General features: G+C 37.8%; 1 protein-coding gene across 3 annotated transcripts in view; it reads left to right on the top strand.

Moving 5' to 3' along the window:
- LRRC28 (leucine rich repeat containing 28) overlaps window positions 1–14,764 on the top strand; it is a 197,992-nt gene that overhangs the window by 145,174 nt on the left and 38,054 nt on the right. For 2 of the 3 annotated variants that reach the window (XM_061158597.1, XM_061158595.1), the window contains 2 exons: window positions 8,240–8,415; window positions 10,110–10,269. In XM_061158597.1, the coding sequence (XP_061014580.1) occupies window positions 8,240–8,415; window positions 10,110–10,269 (336 nt within the window). The remainder of the gene's footprint in view (window positions 1–8,239; window positions 8,416–10,109; window positions 10,270–14,764) is intronic. The other variant, XM_061158596.1, reaches the window with a different exon arrangement.

The following is a 14,764-nucleotide window of genomic DNA, read 5'->3' as shown; positions in this document are numbered from 1 at the left end:
GGAACGACAGAGGATGAGATGGCTGGATGGCATCACCGACTCGATGGACATGAGGTTGAGTAAACTCTGGGAGTTGGTGATGGACAGGGAGGCCTGGCGTGCTGCGATTCATGGGGTCACAAAGAGTTGGACACGACTGAGCGACTGAACTGAACTGAACTGAACATTTGTATCTGGAATGACAGGATACGGAAAACTCCAGGCCAAATTTGGCCTGTAGGCAAGAATAACCATAGCTTATTGAATACAGTGTTCCCTAAGGTAAGGGGTATGATTTTGAATTTATAAGACCACCAGCATCCATGGGTACCTTTCTGTTTAAGTCCACTCTCTTTGGCATCAATTAAAGTAAGAGGGTCATTTCTTAAAGTTTGACTAGAAAGCTTCCATATTTTGACCCTGCACGTCAGTATAAATATCATTGTTGTTGTTGTTGTTTAGTTGCAAAGTTGTGTTTGACTCTTTTGCGACCCCATGGACTGTAGCCCACCAGGCTCCTCTGTCCATGGGATTTCCCAGGCAAGAATATTGGAGTGGGTTGCCATTTCCTTCTCCAGTGGATCTTCCCAACCAAGGGACTGAGCCCATGTCTTCTGCCTAGCAGGTGATTCTTTACCCGTGAGCTACCTGGGAAGTATGCATAAGTATCATTAGCTTACAAAAATGACATTACTAATAATTTTGAAGCCCCTATAAGGTTCTCTCCCATGCATGCTCCTCCTGCTTCTCTAAGGTTAGCCAGTATTCTGAATTATGTATTTATCATTCATTTTCACTGAGTTATGATTTTAATATATGTAAATACATCCCCATATAGTGTATTTTCAAGTTTTGTCTTTAACTTAGTGTAAACTGAATGATGCTATATATATTCCTTCATGGTATACTTCTTCCATATAACATTTTGTTTTTATTCTCTGACTTCACTATTTTTCTGCTTCCCTTTAAAGAAAGACTCTTTGAAAGTGATGTCTATATTCACTTTCTCCACTTCTTTCTATTTTCTCACAGCCCACGCCCAGTTAGGCTTTTATTCCCAATTCTACACTGACATATGATAAATTGCACAAATATAAAGTATGTATATAGAGAAAGAAATGGCAACCCACTCCAGTGTTCTTGCCTGGAAAATTCCATGGATAGAGGAACCTGGTGAGCTGCAAGCCATGGGGTCTCAAAGGAGTCACACATGACTTAGTGACTAAACAACAACAATAAAGTACATATACACTAGCTACTAGTTCCCTGGTAGCTCAGTTGGTAAAGAATCTGTCTGCAATGCAGGAGATTCCAGGTTGATTCCTCAGTCAAGAAGATCCACTAGAGATGGGATAGGCTACCCACTCCAATATTCTTCGTCTTCCCTTGTGGCTCAGCTGGTAAAGAATCCACTGCAATGCAGGAGACCGGGGGTCATTCTCTGGGTTGGAAAGATTCTCTGGAGAAGGGAAAGGCTACCTACTCCAGTATTCTATCTTGGAGAATTCCATGGACTGTATAGTCCATGGGGTTGCAAAGAGCTGGACACTATTGAGCGCCTTTAGTTTCACTTTTCACTTTCATATATATATATATGAAATTTGAAGTTTTCACATATGTATGTATAAACATACATACATACCTCTGAAGCTATCACTGCAGTTAAGATAATAAATACATCCACCACCCCCGAAGCCTCCTCACGCCCCTGGGTGATTATTTCCCTTCCTTCTCTTCCTCCTGTCTCCAGTAACCACTGATCTGTATTCTGTCACTGTCAGCTAATTTGTATCTTCCTGAGTTTTACATGAAACTCTGGCTTCTTTAACTCAGCATAATGATTTGGAGATTTATTCATGATATAGTGTGCATCAACAGTTCATTTTTTTATTGCTAGGTAGAATTCCATTGTATACATATACCACAGGTTGTTCCCCTTCACTTGTTCATGGACATTTGTGTTGGTTCTAGTTTTTGGTTTTATTCCAATAAAATGTTACAAACATATGTAGAATGTCTTTTAAATGTCCTAGACTTAAATTTCCTTGGATAAATACTTAGGAGTGGAGTATTTGGATCATATAGTACATATATGTTTAATTTTTGAAAGAACTGGCAAACTTAAAAAATAACTGTACCATTCTACATTCCCACCTATAATAAAGGAGATTTTCAGTTCTTACATATTTTTGTTAATACTTGGAGTAGTAAGTCTTTTAAGTTTTATCCCAGGTGTGTAATGATATTTCCATTATATTTTAAAATTTCATTTCCCTAGTGAATAAAGGTGTGCATCTTTTTATGTTTTATTTGCCATCCAGATATCTTCTTTGATATAATGTCTAAGTCTCCCATTTTTTTCTTTGGGTGTTTATATTATTACTGAGTTTTGTAAATTCTCCATAGAGTCTGGACAAAAGTTCTTTATCATATTTATTTGCTTCACAAGTGTCTTCTCCCAGTCTAGAACTGACCTTTACATTTTTTTCACAGGGCCTTTTGGAGAGCAGACACTTTTTATTTTGATAAAGTCCAACTTATCGATTTGTTCCTTTATGGATCTTGCTTTTCAGTTCAGTTCAGTCACTCATTCGTGTCCGACTCTTCACAACCCCATGAACCACAGCACGCCAGGCCTCCCTGTCCATCGCCAATTCCTGGAGTCCACCCAAACCCATGTCCATTGAGTCGGTGATGCCATCCAACCATCTCATCCTCTGTCATCCCCTTCTCCTCCTGCCCTCAATCTTTCCCAGCATCAGGGGCTTTTCAAATGAGTCAGCTCTTCACATCAGGTGGCCAAAGTACTGGAGTTTGAGCTTTAGCATCAGTCCTTCCAATGAACACCCAGGGCTGATCTCCTTTAGGATGGACTGGTTGGATCTCCTTGCAGTCCAAGGGACTCTCCAGAGTCTTCTCCAACACCACAGGTCAAAAGCATCAATTCTGCACTCAGCTTGCTTTGTAGTCCCAACTCTCACATCCGTACATGACCACTGGTAAAACCACAGCCTTGACTAGACAGACCTTTGTTGACAAAGTAATGTCTCTGCTTTTTAATATGCTATCTAGGTTGGTCATAACTTTCCTTCCAAGGAGTAAGCATCTTTTAATTTCATGGCTGCAATCACCATCTGCAGTGATTTTGGAGCCCAGAAAAATAAAGTCAGCCACTGTTTCCACTGTTTCCCCATCTATTTGCCATGAAGTGATGGGACCAAATGCCATGATCTTAGTTTTCTGAATGTTGAGCTTCAAGCCAACTTTTTTTTTTCTTTTTTTTTTTTTCATTTATTTTTATTAGTTGGAGGCTAATTACTTTACAGTATTGTAGTGGTTTTTGTCATACATTGACATGAATCAGCCATGGATTTACATGTATTCCCCATCCCGATCCCCCCTCCCACCTCCCTCTCCACCCGATTCCTCTGGGTCTTCCCAGTGCACCAGGCCCGAGCACTTGTCTCATGCATCCAGCCTGGGCTGGTGATCTGTTTCACCCTAGATAATATACATGTTTCGATGCTGTTCTCTCAAAACATCCCACCCTCGCCTTCTCCCACAGAGTCCAAAATTCTGTTCTGTCAAGCCAACTTTTTCATTCTCCTCTTTCACTTTCATCAAGAGGCTTTTTAGTTCCTCTTCACTTTCTGACATAAGGGTGGTGTCATCTGCATATCTGAGGTTATTGATATTTCTCCTGGCAATATTGATTCCAGCTTGTGCTTCCTCCAGCCCAGCGTTTCTCATGGTGTACTCTGCATAGAAGTTAAATAAGCAGGGTGACAAGATACAGCCTTGACGTACTCCTTTTCCTATTTGGAATCAGTCTGTTGTTCCATGTCCAGTTCTAACTGTTGCTTCCTGACCTGCAGACAGGTTTCTCAAGAGGCAGGTCAGGTGGTCTGGTATTCCCATCTCTTTCAGAATTTTCCACAGTTTATTATAATCCAAATCACAAAAGTTTTCTCCTATGTTGTCTTCTAGAATTTTTAAGGAATTAGATTTACATTTGGGTCTGTAATTCATTTTGAATTAATTTTTGTATATGGTACAAGTTATGGTTGAAGGTACTAGTTTTTTAAATTTTTTATTCTCTCAAATCTGCACTTTTATGTAACTTCTTGTAAAACATTTCCATGATAATTTTTGTGTACTCATCTCAGTATAGAAGTTCCTGTTTTTTACATATGGATATACAGTTTTCAAATACCATTTGTGTAAAATACTGGCCTTTCTCCACTGTGTTTTCTTTGTACCTTAGTTGGAAATTAGTTGTCCATGTATGTGTGGGTCTGTCTCTGGATACACTGTCTGCTCTGTTGATCTGTTTGCCTGTTTTGGCACCAATAATACATTGCTTTGATTACCAAGAAATTTTAAGTCTTAAAATTAAAAAAATTTTTTACTATTGCATTTCTATATAAATTTTAGAATCAAAGTTTCAATTTATATATATTTTTAAAGGCCTGTAACTTTAATTGCATTGTGTCTATAGATCAATTTGAGCAGAATTAATGTCTTAACAATATTGCATCTCCTAGCCTATGATCACAATAAATGTCTTAATTACTTTGCATTTTTTGTAGGGTTCTGTGTATATGTCTCAGACCCCTTTTGTCAGATTTACCCCCAAGTAGTTCATATTTCAAATAGTCTTATATATGGTGTTCAAAGTTTTTTTTAATTTCCAATTGATTATTGTAACCAATAGAAATATAGATGATTTCCTATAACTGATCTTGTGTCCTCCAAACTTGCCAAGCTACTTATTAGTTCCAGTAGGTTTTTCAAAGATTATATTGGACTTTCTACGTACAGTCATGTCTTCTGGGAAGAAAGAAGACAGTTTTACTTCTTCCTTTCAAATCTGGTTGACTTTTCTTTCTTTTTTTCTTTATTGTACTGGTTAGAAGCTCCAGTACAATGGTAAATAGAAGTAGTGAGAGCAGACATGTTTGTCTTGCTGACTTTATGGGGAAAACAGTTTTTCAACATTAAGTACAATATTGATGGTTGTTTATCAGATTAGTAAATTCCCTTCTATTCCTAGTTTGCTGAGAGTTTTTAAATTAAAGATGCATGTTGAATTTTGTTAGACCCTTTTTCCACATCTTTTGAAATGATTATATTGTTTTTCTTTTTTAGGCTTTAATATAGTGAATTACATTATTTCCTTAAGATTAATACAATCTTGATTTAGTAAACTTCATTTGGTCATAATGACTTTATACATTGTTAAATTAAATTTGCTAAAATTCTGTTTAACTTTTGCCATCTATGTCTATGTGTGATACTAATTGCTTCTCTTTTCTTGTTATGTGTTCATTTAGTTTTGGTGTCAGGATAGTGATGGCTTCAGAGAATGAGTTGAGAAGTATTCCAGTCTTTTAACTACAAGTTCAACTTCATTCATAAATGTAGGGCTGTTCAGCTTCTGTGTATCTTGAGTGAGCTTTCCTGATTTTTGTCCTTCAAAGACTTTGTATTAGTACGAAGTTGCTTCTTACCCTTTTATTATCTGTAGAAACTGGGCAATGTCTCCTTTCTCATATTAATATTGGTAATTTATGTCTTCTCTCTGATTAGTCTAGTTAGAGGTTTTTCGAGTTTATTAATGTTCTCAATGTTCCAGCTTTTTTGTTTTCATTGATTTCTCTTTATTACTGTTTTCTATATTATTGATTATCTTGATGCTCTTTATTATTTCTTTTATTTACTTAGGGCTTACTTGACTGTCTTATTTCTGGTTGCTTTAGGTGAGAGCTATGGATGCAACACATCTTTCTTCTATTGATATAATGGTCTTTTCTGCCAATTTTAATATCTCTTTTGGTTGTTTCAGTCATGATTTTTTTTCCCCTCATTGTACGTCATATTTTCCTGCTTATTGAAAAGCCTGGTAATTTTTGGTTGGATGCCAGGTAGTGTGAAATTTATTATGTTGACTGAGTGCTGAATATTTTTTATTTCATGTAACTGTTCTTAATATATGTCCTGGGATGCATTTAAGTTAACTGGAAACAGTTTAATCTTTCAGATATGGCTATTAAGGATTTGTTGGGTGGGAATGGAGTGGTGTTCAGTCTAGCACTAATTACTCACTGCTCCTGAGATAAGATTCTGCTCAGTGCCCCTTGAATTGTGATGTTTAAGTCTGCCTGATAAGAGCAGGAGCCGTTTCCAGCACTGTGGAATTGCTGGGCACTGTTAGCCTTAATCTTTTCACCTCCTTTTTCCACCCTCAGGTAGTTTCCTTGCATGTGCTGGTCAGTACTCATCTGAATATTCAAAGGGGACCTTCTGCAAATCTCCAGAGTTCTCTCTCTGTACATTATATCTCTCTCCCCTAAGGTCCTCTGTCCTGTGAACTCTGCTGTTGTGGACACTCTTAGTTCCTTGTCCTCAAGTTAAGGTGCCTACCAGGCTGTGACTGAGTTAACGCAACTCTTCAGACAAGTCTCTGTTCAAATGTCACCTTTTCAGAAAGACTTTCTTTGATTATGTTATCTGAAATGGTACAGCTCTCACTCCCCTCTTCACTCTGTTTTAGCATATGTGTATTTTTTAGTTGTCCATCTCTCCTCAGGATAATGAGCTCAATTCTTATCTTAAGTATGTACCTAACAGAATTTCATGCTCATGTGTACCAAATAATACATACAGCAATGTTCATATAGCCCAGCCCTAGAAACAGCCCATACATTTACCAGTACTACACAGCAATGAAAATGAATAAACTATAGTACATGCAGTAGCACGGGTGTATCCCAGAAAGATAATGTTGACAAAAGGAGCCAGACACAGAGTTTGTCATGCTGTTGAAGAAGGCAAAGCCAAACTATACTGGTAGAATTTGAAAAAATGCTTTCTTTTGAGATACAGGTTTTGCCTAGTAGGAAGGCCAGTGTGGCCTCCCAAGATTCTTTTTGTTGAGCTGAGTGGAGAAACTGAGTAAAATTAATTGAGTTCTAGGTCAGATATTATCTTCTCTCTTGAACCTTCTCTAATTCCCTGGAAAAAGTCAGTTCCTCCATCTTCTCTGACCCAATATTAGAATAGTTATATTGTTAATTATATCATAATTATTACATTTTTCAAGGGAAGGAAGTTTTTTTGTTTTTTTTTTTTAAATTTAAGTATCTTGACTTGTGTATAGTAAGTGCCCTGGGAATATTTTCTGATGAAATAGTGCCCAGTCACTCTAGTATCTGACTCTTTACTGCCCCATGGACTGCAGCCCGCCAGGCTCCTCTGTCCATGGGATTCTCCAGGCAAGAATACTGAAGTGGGTTGCTTTGCCCTCCTCCAGAGGATCTTCCGACCCAGGGATTGAACCCACATCTCTTACATCTCCTGCATTGGCAGGCAGATTCTTTACCACTAGCACTACCTGGGAAGCCCATTTTCTGATGAAAGGAATGAGTAAATGTAGGAACTTGTAATGAACAAATAAGACAAGGGCTTCTGTCTTCTAGTTCTGTACCTTCTTATTGCCTGTCTCTAGTCGAGCATAGAGAGATTACCTCGTGTTGTGTCTGGAGAGTCAAGGTTTGTTGGCACCTCTTTGTCATTAGAGAAGAAAGGTGTTGAGACTTTTTGGTAACCTGGTGATCTCAGACAGGAAATGGAAAGAGATTGGACCCCTGAGTTTTAGTAACCCTGTAAAGCTAAAGGAACAGGAATGTCTCTGCCTTCTGGTTATGAGTGGCTGTAGGGAATAGTATGTGACTTGGCTTATTCAATAGACCTTGCTAAGAATATTTTCTCCACGAGTTTATGGAAGGACCCAGTTAAGTTATCTGCTACCATTAAAAATATGTTTGCTTTGTTGGGTGTTTTCCCCACACAAAAATTCTGTTAAACCAAGCTACTATAACTTAACAGAGTTCTCTTTGTTCCTTTTAATTTTGAAAATTTCAATAAACATAAACTTAGAAAGGGTAAGAAAACGAGGATAAATGGAGCTTATAAAGCAAATTGTGTAGACCCAACGAAGGAAATTCCTTCCAAGTTTGTCCTTACTGGCAATGCCTGGACCTCAGTGAAGATTTCAGCTGAGTTCCAAATGATGAGTCTAAATTTCTGTGCCAGATTTTATTAAGGAACCCAGGATAGCATCTGTTCACTTTGAAAAGAATTTTGGCAATTCAGCAGTGTCTTAAAATTCTAAATGTATATTTTGATTAACACATTTTTATTGGCACATATAGTCATTTCCTTTTGGCTAACACTACTGTGAATGTGTGTCTTTCTGTAGCTGTGGTGCTCCCATTCAAGTTTCTGAGGTGAAGCTGCTTTCCTTTTCATCAGGGCAACTAACCGTTTTCCTCCCTGCTGAGGTGAAGGCCATAGGGACAGAGAAGGATCACGTCCTGCCTCTGCAGGAGCTGGCCATGAGGACTCTGCATCACACCTACCACGCTTCTCTAAAAGGTACACGGGACCTCTCTTTTAGTTTCCCCCCTACTTCTTATTCAGTGAGCTTAGGGATTGTGTTTTATGCTATTTTGATGTTCACTTTCAAAATTGTGGTAAAATGTACCTAACGTAAAATTTACCATCTTTAAGTGCTCAGTTCAGTGGCATTAAGTACATTTGCCCAGTTGTGCAATGGGACATTTTTTGTAAGAGAGAAGTTTTAATATTTTGTCAACACTGATCCCTTCAGCAACCCCTACAGACACAGAAAAGCATTCACTAGATATGATGTTCAGTCAAAAGAACAGGTTACATGTTAAACTATGTGGTTGAAGTTGAAAGAAATTGGTTTTGGGGAACACATATTTGGTAGAAGTGAGAAGACTGGCAGAGGTACTTTCTTCCATAATAAAAAATGTGCAGAGTTCTTACCCCTAAAGCAAAGTTGGTACTTCTTCCAACATAGCAGGTTTTTGACTTGCACCCTCCTCACATCTGAGAAATTTATTTATGTAAAGGGAAATTAATTCCAGGACCCTTTGGCAGTATTACCACAGGATGCCAACTCTTGGTTTGGAAAGTCTTTGGTAGTGTATATATGTCTTAGGTGATGTGGAGTTGACCTGAGATGCTTTAAAAAAGCACTAGGTAACGTTAATGAGAAAATACATTTCAAGTGTTTTTAAAACTGCTAAGTGTTTTGTCCTTGCTTTAAAAAAAAAGAAAAGTTCATACAAAAACATCTAACATTAACCTCCCAGGAATGTATTGTTTTCAAAAACTGAACAGAAAACTGAAATTATTCACCTATGAACAAATTACATTTTTCAAAATGGTTATTGATAAGTCTGGACAGATACAGAAGATAGTAAGATAATTTATATTTCCTTCCCAAAGATGATTCAGTGAATTTTAGGTGTCACCTCATCATAACTATTTCTCTCCTGGTGTTCACTGTCAGTAGCAATCCAGGGTACATTTGTGCTCAGGATTGCCCAGACCACTAGGATATTTTGCTTTAAACATTTCTTTTGTGTGCTCAGACTAAACTAAGGAAAAAACATCCCATTTTTATTAATGACAGCTCCAGAAGGGAGACAGGGAATCATTATTTTTCATTTTCTTTGATTTCTTTGTTTCCGCTTTTCATTCTTTTCAGTAAATGTAATTTAGCTTGAAACATTCTAAATCCCCAGTAGATTTAGGAGGAACTTAATGAAAGTCTGTTTCAGTCTTCAATTGCAGTCCGTTTTTATTCTTGTCTCTTACAGAAGTTTGCAGACCCTCTCTGGGTAAACCCAACAACCTTTTTGGTCTTTGTTCTTTTTTTTTTTTTTTCACTTATTTTTACTAGTTGGAGGCTAATTACTTTACAGTATTGTAGTGGTTTTTGTCATACATTGACATGAATGGTCTTTGTTCTTAAAGAATATTTGGCCTTACTCTTTCCTTGCTTCCACCTCAGAACAGCTCAGGTCGCTCTTAAAAGAATAGACTTAGGGTTTCTCATAGTGTCTAAAGTATAAAAAAAACCTTTCATTTCCAAATAATGTTATGTTTTCATTCAGTGCCTATCAGATAACAAAACTTTCCACATGGAGTACTTTTCACTAACTGAATTTGCTTGTTAACAGTGAGACGTATTATAAGAAGCCTAGTTCAGGATGTCTCCTTTTTCATTTGTGCATGGTTTTTCTCTTGTGTTCCAGATCTGGACGTCCTGTCTCCAGTCTCGTTGCCCAGAAGCCTCCTGGAGCTGCTGCACTGCCCCCTGGGACACTGTCACCGGTGCAGCGAGCCCATGTTTACGATCGTCTACCCCAAGCTCTTTCCCTTGAGAGAGACGCCAATGGCAGGGCTGCACCAGGGGTAATCATGCCTGTGGGCACCAGGGCGGGAGCGTGGGGAGGGTGGAGGACACACGTGAAAGTGCTGTCGAGTCAGCAGCTTGGAAGGGGCGTAGAGTGCTTCCTGCCATACAGCTAAATGAAACAAGTGCACATTTTCAGTATCATAAGAAAACTGGGTTTCCCTTTATTACAGTTTTGGTCTTGTGAAGAATGGTTTTATTGTATATGTTATTTAGAGTAGCTCATTCTTTGGAGAAGTGTTTTCCTGCTGTTCCCCTCATCACAATAGTCTTTAGGCAATAAGGAGTGTAAGAACAAAATATTTGTTATATAATGGGTCCAGCCCAGCCCTTCTATTTAACTCACATTGCTAACTGAAAGTGTGTGGCTGAACATTGTGTGTGTGTTTCTGTTTTGAATTTCTAACACTTCCAAATGGCATTCTCTTGCCACTGTTTCTTGGCACAGTGCCTTGAATTTGCAAAGAATGTTAACTAAAAAACTCCATACTGGTAGTTTAAAAAAGAATACCAGACAATTAAAAATAGGACATGAAATGAAAAATCCTCCATTAGCCTTGCCTCAGCTTATAGATTTTCTAAATTTAGAATCTTCTAAATTCGCATTTTTCAAAGTTGAAAAAAAAAGATGCTATAATACCTCACTTATCTTCAAATATGGTATTTTGGGTTAGTACATTTTTCAGGAAAACTTGTTACCCCTATTCAGCCCCAGAAGCGTTTCCTTTATAATCATTTTTGTAGAATGAGAGCAAGCGTGGGCAGGGTACTGAACCTCTCAGAGCCTCAGAATGGAGCTGGAACAGCCTGCTGGGCAGGGCATCTGAGGATCAGCAGACGATGAAGGCAAACACCTGGCACATAATGGGTGCTCGGCAAATGGTAGTTACCTTTTCCATCTCTCTACCCACTCCTTTCCAAAACTGCATTTGTCTTTTTCTTACCTGAATAATCCTATTTTGCTATACTTTCAGTTCCCATTTCAATTTTCTGTATCTTTAATTTCCTGCTTCTTTACCGTGCCTGCCTCCAGGAGCCCTCCTCCAAACCTTGCTAATCTCCTCCTTCTGATCAGAGGTGACCAGATCACCAAATCAGAGCTGAAAGGACAGAGTCAGGATTTGGGTGTTAACTACATGAGTAAAATTAACAAATGAAGTAGGCACATCTGTAAGAAGCAGTAGGGAATATATTGATCATGTCACTGGCCATGATTCTGACTCCTTCCCTGGGAGATCTTGGGCAAATTGACATAACATTTCTGAGCTTCATCTTTTCATCAGTAAAATGAACTTAGTAATCATATCTATTTAATAAGGTCATTGTGAGGATTAAATGAGATTATTTTATATAAAGAGTGAGCCCAGGATGGTACCTGGCATGTAATACATATTGAGTAACTGTTAACTATGATATCTTTTTGTAGCCCATAAATTTTAAAAAATTTATTTTGTGTATGTGTCTTTAGCAAATGATCTTTATATTAGTAAGATATCATTATAGGAAAATCTTAAATTCATTAAACTATAGTAAAATCCTCTGCATTGTTGTTGCACAGTTTCCTATAGAGGACATTTCCTTACTAAAAATGTGAAAATGAAAACAATACAATATGGTAAGGATGCTCTGTTAGTAGCTGATGAAATTCTAAATACCTATTTAAAAGATAAATTTTCATTTCATCATGATAATTAATTTGTGAAAATAAAGTAGATCCTTCAAATGAAGTCATTTTTGTGTTATCTTTACATGAAATTTGGGAAACTTATTTGATAAGGATTTGCATATTCTATTTACTGCTACTTGTTTCTCTGCTTCAACCCATATGAATATCTTATATTGCTTTAGAACATAAATATAATATTGTTAGTTTAGTAAAATGAGTGTATCAAATACATAGATCTTAGGCAAGGCCCTTTTGTTAATCTGTGCCAGAAGTGCCTATGTTTATAGCAAAAACTGAAATACCAAGATACAAACATGGCTTTCTGTGGTGAGTTAATGCTAAGATTTGAATTTTAGAATTTGTATATTTCATTTGATCCACTGGACTTTGCTCCTTCCCATGTTGCTATGGAGATTGTATTAAAAGCTTCGACTTTAGTTCCTAACATAGTCTTTAAAGTACTTTCTTTTGTAACTGAAAACCAAATACTTGAATCTGAATAGCTTATTGCTAAAAATAAATCAATATTTTTAATATCATAAATTCTAAAAGGTCTTGACAATATTATTTTTAAGTTTTCTAATATATTCAGTTCAGTTTACATTGCTTGTCATAAAATAATTCAGTGTATCAGCCAATATCTAAATTAATGTGGACATTTGGCATCATTTTAAAGGAACATATTGAATATGCTTCTAAAATACCAAGTCTCATACAAGTATTAGTTCTAACCTAAGTTTAATAGAGTCAAGTAAAAAGAAATCACAGTATTTTGCATAAACAGTAAATACCGAAATCTTCAAATATCTAGAGAGAGAATAATAGCTGGTATGTTCATAACTTTTGATCACAATAAGCATAGCAAGTTTTCATTCCCCCAAATTACTGTTCGTTTATTGAAATGGAGAATGTCAACACAGAGGATTATTTATTACTAAAACACATGTCTGGCTTTCCCCACATGTGTATGAGCCTTATAAATTTTGTATTTCCCAATAGGAAATCCAGCTACTCAGCAGTTTTTCAAGGGTATTTTATTCATTTCCTACGGATGCCTCAACAGAATACCACAGAACTGGCTGACAAGATCTGCTGTAGATGTTGTCTCAGAGATCTGAGGGCTAGAGATCTAAAAGGATTGGTTCCTTCAGAGGGCTGTGACGGAAGGGTCTAAACCTTATAGATAGCCATCATCTCCCTTCTATTCACATTGTCTTACTTCTATGTGAGTCTGTCTTGGTGTCCAAATGTCCCTTGTTCATAAGGACACCAGTGACATTGCATTAGGGCCCTCCCTAATGACCTCATCCTAACTTAACTCATTACACCAGAAATGACCCTGTTTCCAAATAAGGTTACTGTTTTACTCTGCTAGGGTCACCATAACAAAATACCATAGTCTGGCTTAAACAACAGAAATTCAGTCTCACACAGAGGCAGAAGTGTGAAATCAGGGTGTATATGGTTAGGTTGTGCTGAGGGCTCTCTTCCTAGTCTGAATTTAGCCATTTTCCTGCTGCCTCAGTTGGCAGAGAATATGATCACACACATGTACAAGGTCTCTGGTGTCTCTTCTTATAGGGTCACTAATCCTATCATCAGGACCCCACCATTATGAACTCATCTAAGCCTGATATCTCCAAAAGCCCCATCTCCAAATACCATCACACTGGAGATTAGGGCTTAAACATATGAATCAGTGGCAGGATGCGGGGACACAGTTCAGTCCATAGCAGTCACATTCTGGGGTTTTAGGGATTAGGACTTCAACATATGAATTTAGTGGGATACAATTCAATGCATAACAGTCTGTCCTCCAAAAATTCATGTCCTTCTCACAGGCATAATAAATTCATTCCATCCCAACACCCCCAAAATCCTAACCCATTCCAGCATCAACTCTTGAAATCAAAATCTAATCTTACGTATCTAAATCAGGTATGAATAAAACTCAGGCATAACTCACCGTGGGACAGAACTCATCTGTGAATCTGTAAAACCGGACTGGTTATCTTCTTTCAGTATATGGTGGTTGGAACAGGCATAAGATAGACATTTACATTACAGAAAGGAGAAAAAGAGATCATGAGTTTCAGAAAAGTCCAAAACCTAGAAGGACAAATTCCATTAGATTTTAATACTTGAGAATAATGCTCTGGTTAGACGCTCTGTCCTTTAGACCCTCTGGTGTAGTGGTCTCACCTCTTGAGAGCCCTGAGTGAGGGCCCTGCTCTCTAAAACCAAGGAAGCTACCCCACCCTTTGGAATTCCCAGGGTTATTCTTCCCTTTACTTGAAAGCTTGTTTCCTGCCTGTGGAATCCCAGAAGTCTGACAGCATTTCTTTACCCTGTTGCATCTCTGTCCCCTCCAGGCTGCTGAAATGGTTGACCAGATCCACAAGTCTCATGCCTCATCTTTTCAAGGTTGTCTAGCTAAACCCTTGGTGTGCTCTCCAGAACATGCTTTCTCATTTTTTGCAGACAGCCTGGGAACTTCCCAAATCTTCAAGTTCTGATTCCTTTTTGCTGAACAGCTCCCTCAATCTATCTCCCTCCTCTTACATTTTACTGTAAGCAGCAAAGAGAAACCAGGCCATGCCTTCAGGACTTTGCTTAGAAATCTCCTCAGCTAAATATAGGCGTACCTCATCTTTTTGTGCTTCATTTTATTGCACTTCACAGATGGTGCAGTTTTTACAAATTGAAGATTTGTGTCAACCCTGCATCAAAAAAGCCTATTGGTTCCATTTCTCTAACAGCGTTTGCTCACTTCCTGTCTTTGTGTCACATTTGGTAATTCTCACTTGGAACTTTTTCATTATTTTTAT

This window comes from Dama dama, chromosome 13 (genome assembly GCF_033118175.1).
Source record: "Dama dama isolate Ldn47 chromosome 13, ASM3311817v1, whole genome shotgun sequence".
In the NCBI taxonomy this organism is placed as follows: Eukaryota; Metazoa; Chordata; class Mammalia; order Artiodactyla; family Cervidae; genus Dama; species Dama dama.
This window is presented reverse-complemented; position numbering and strand designations above follow the sequence as displayed.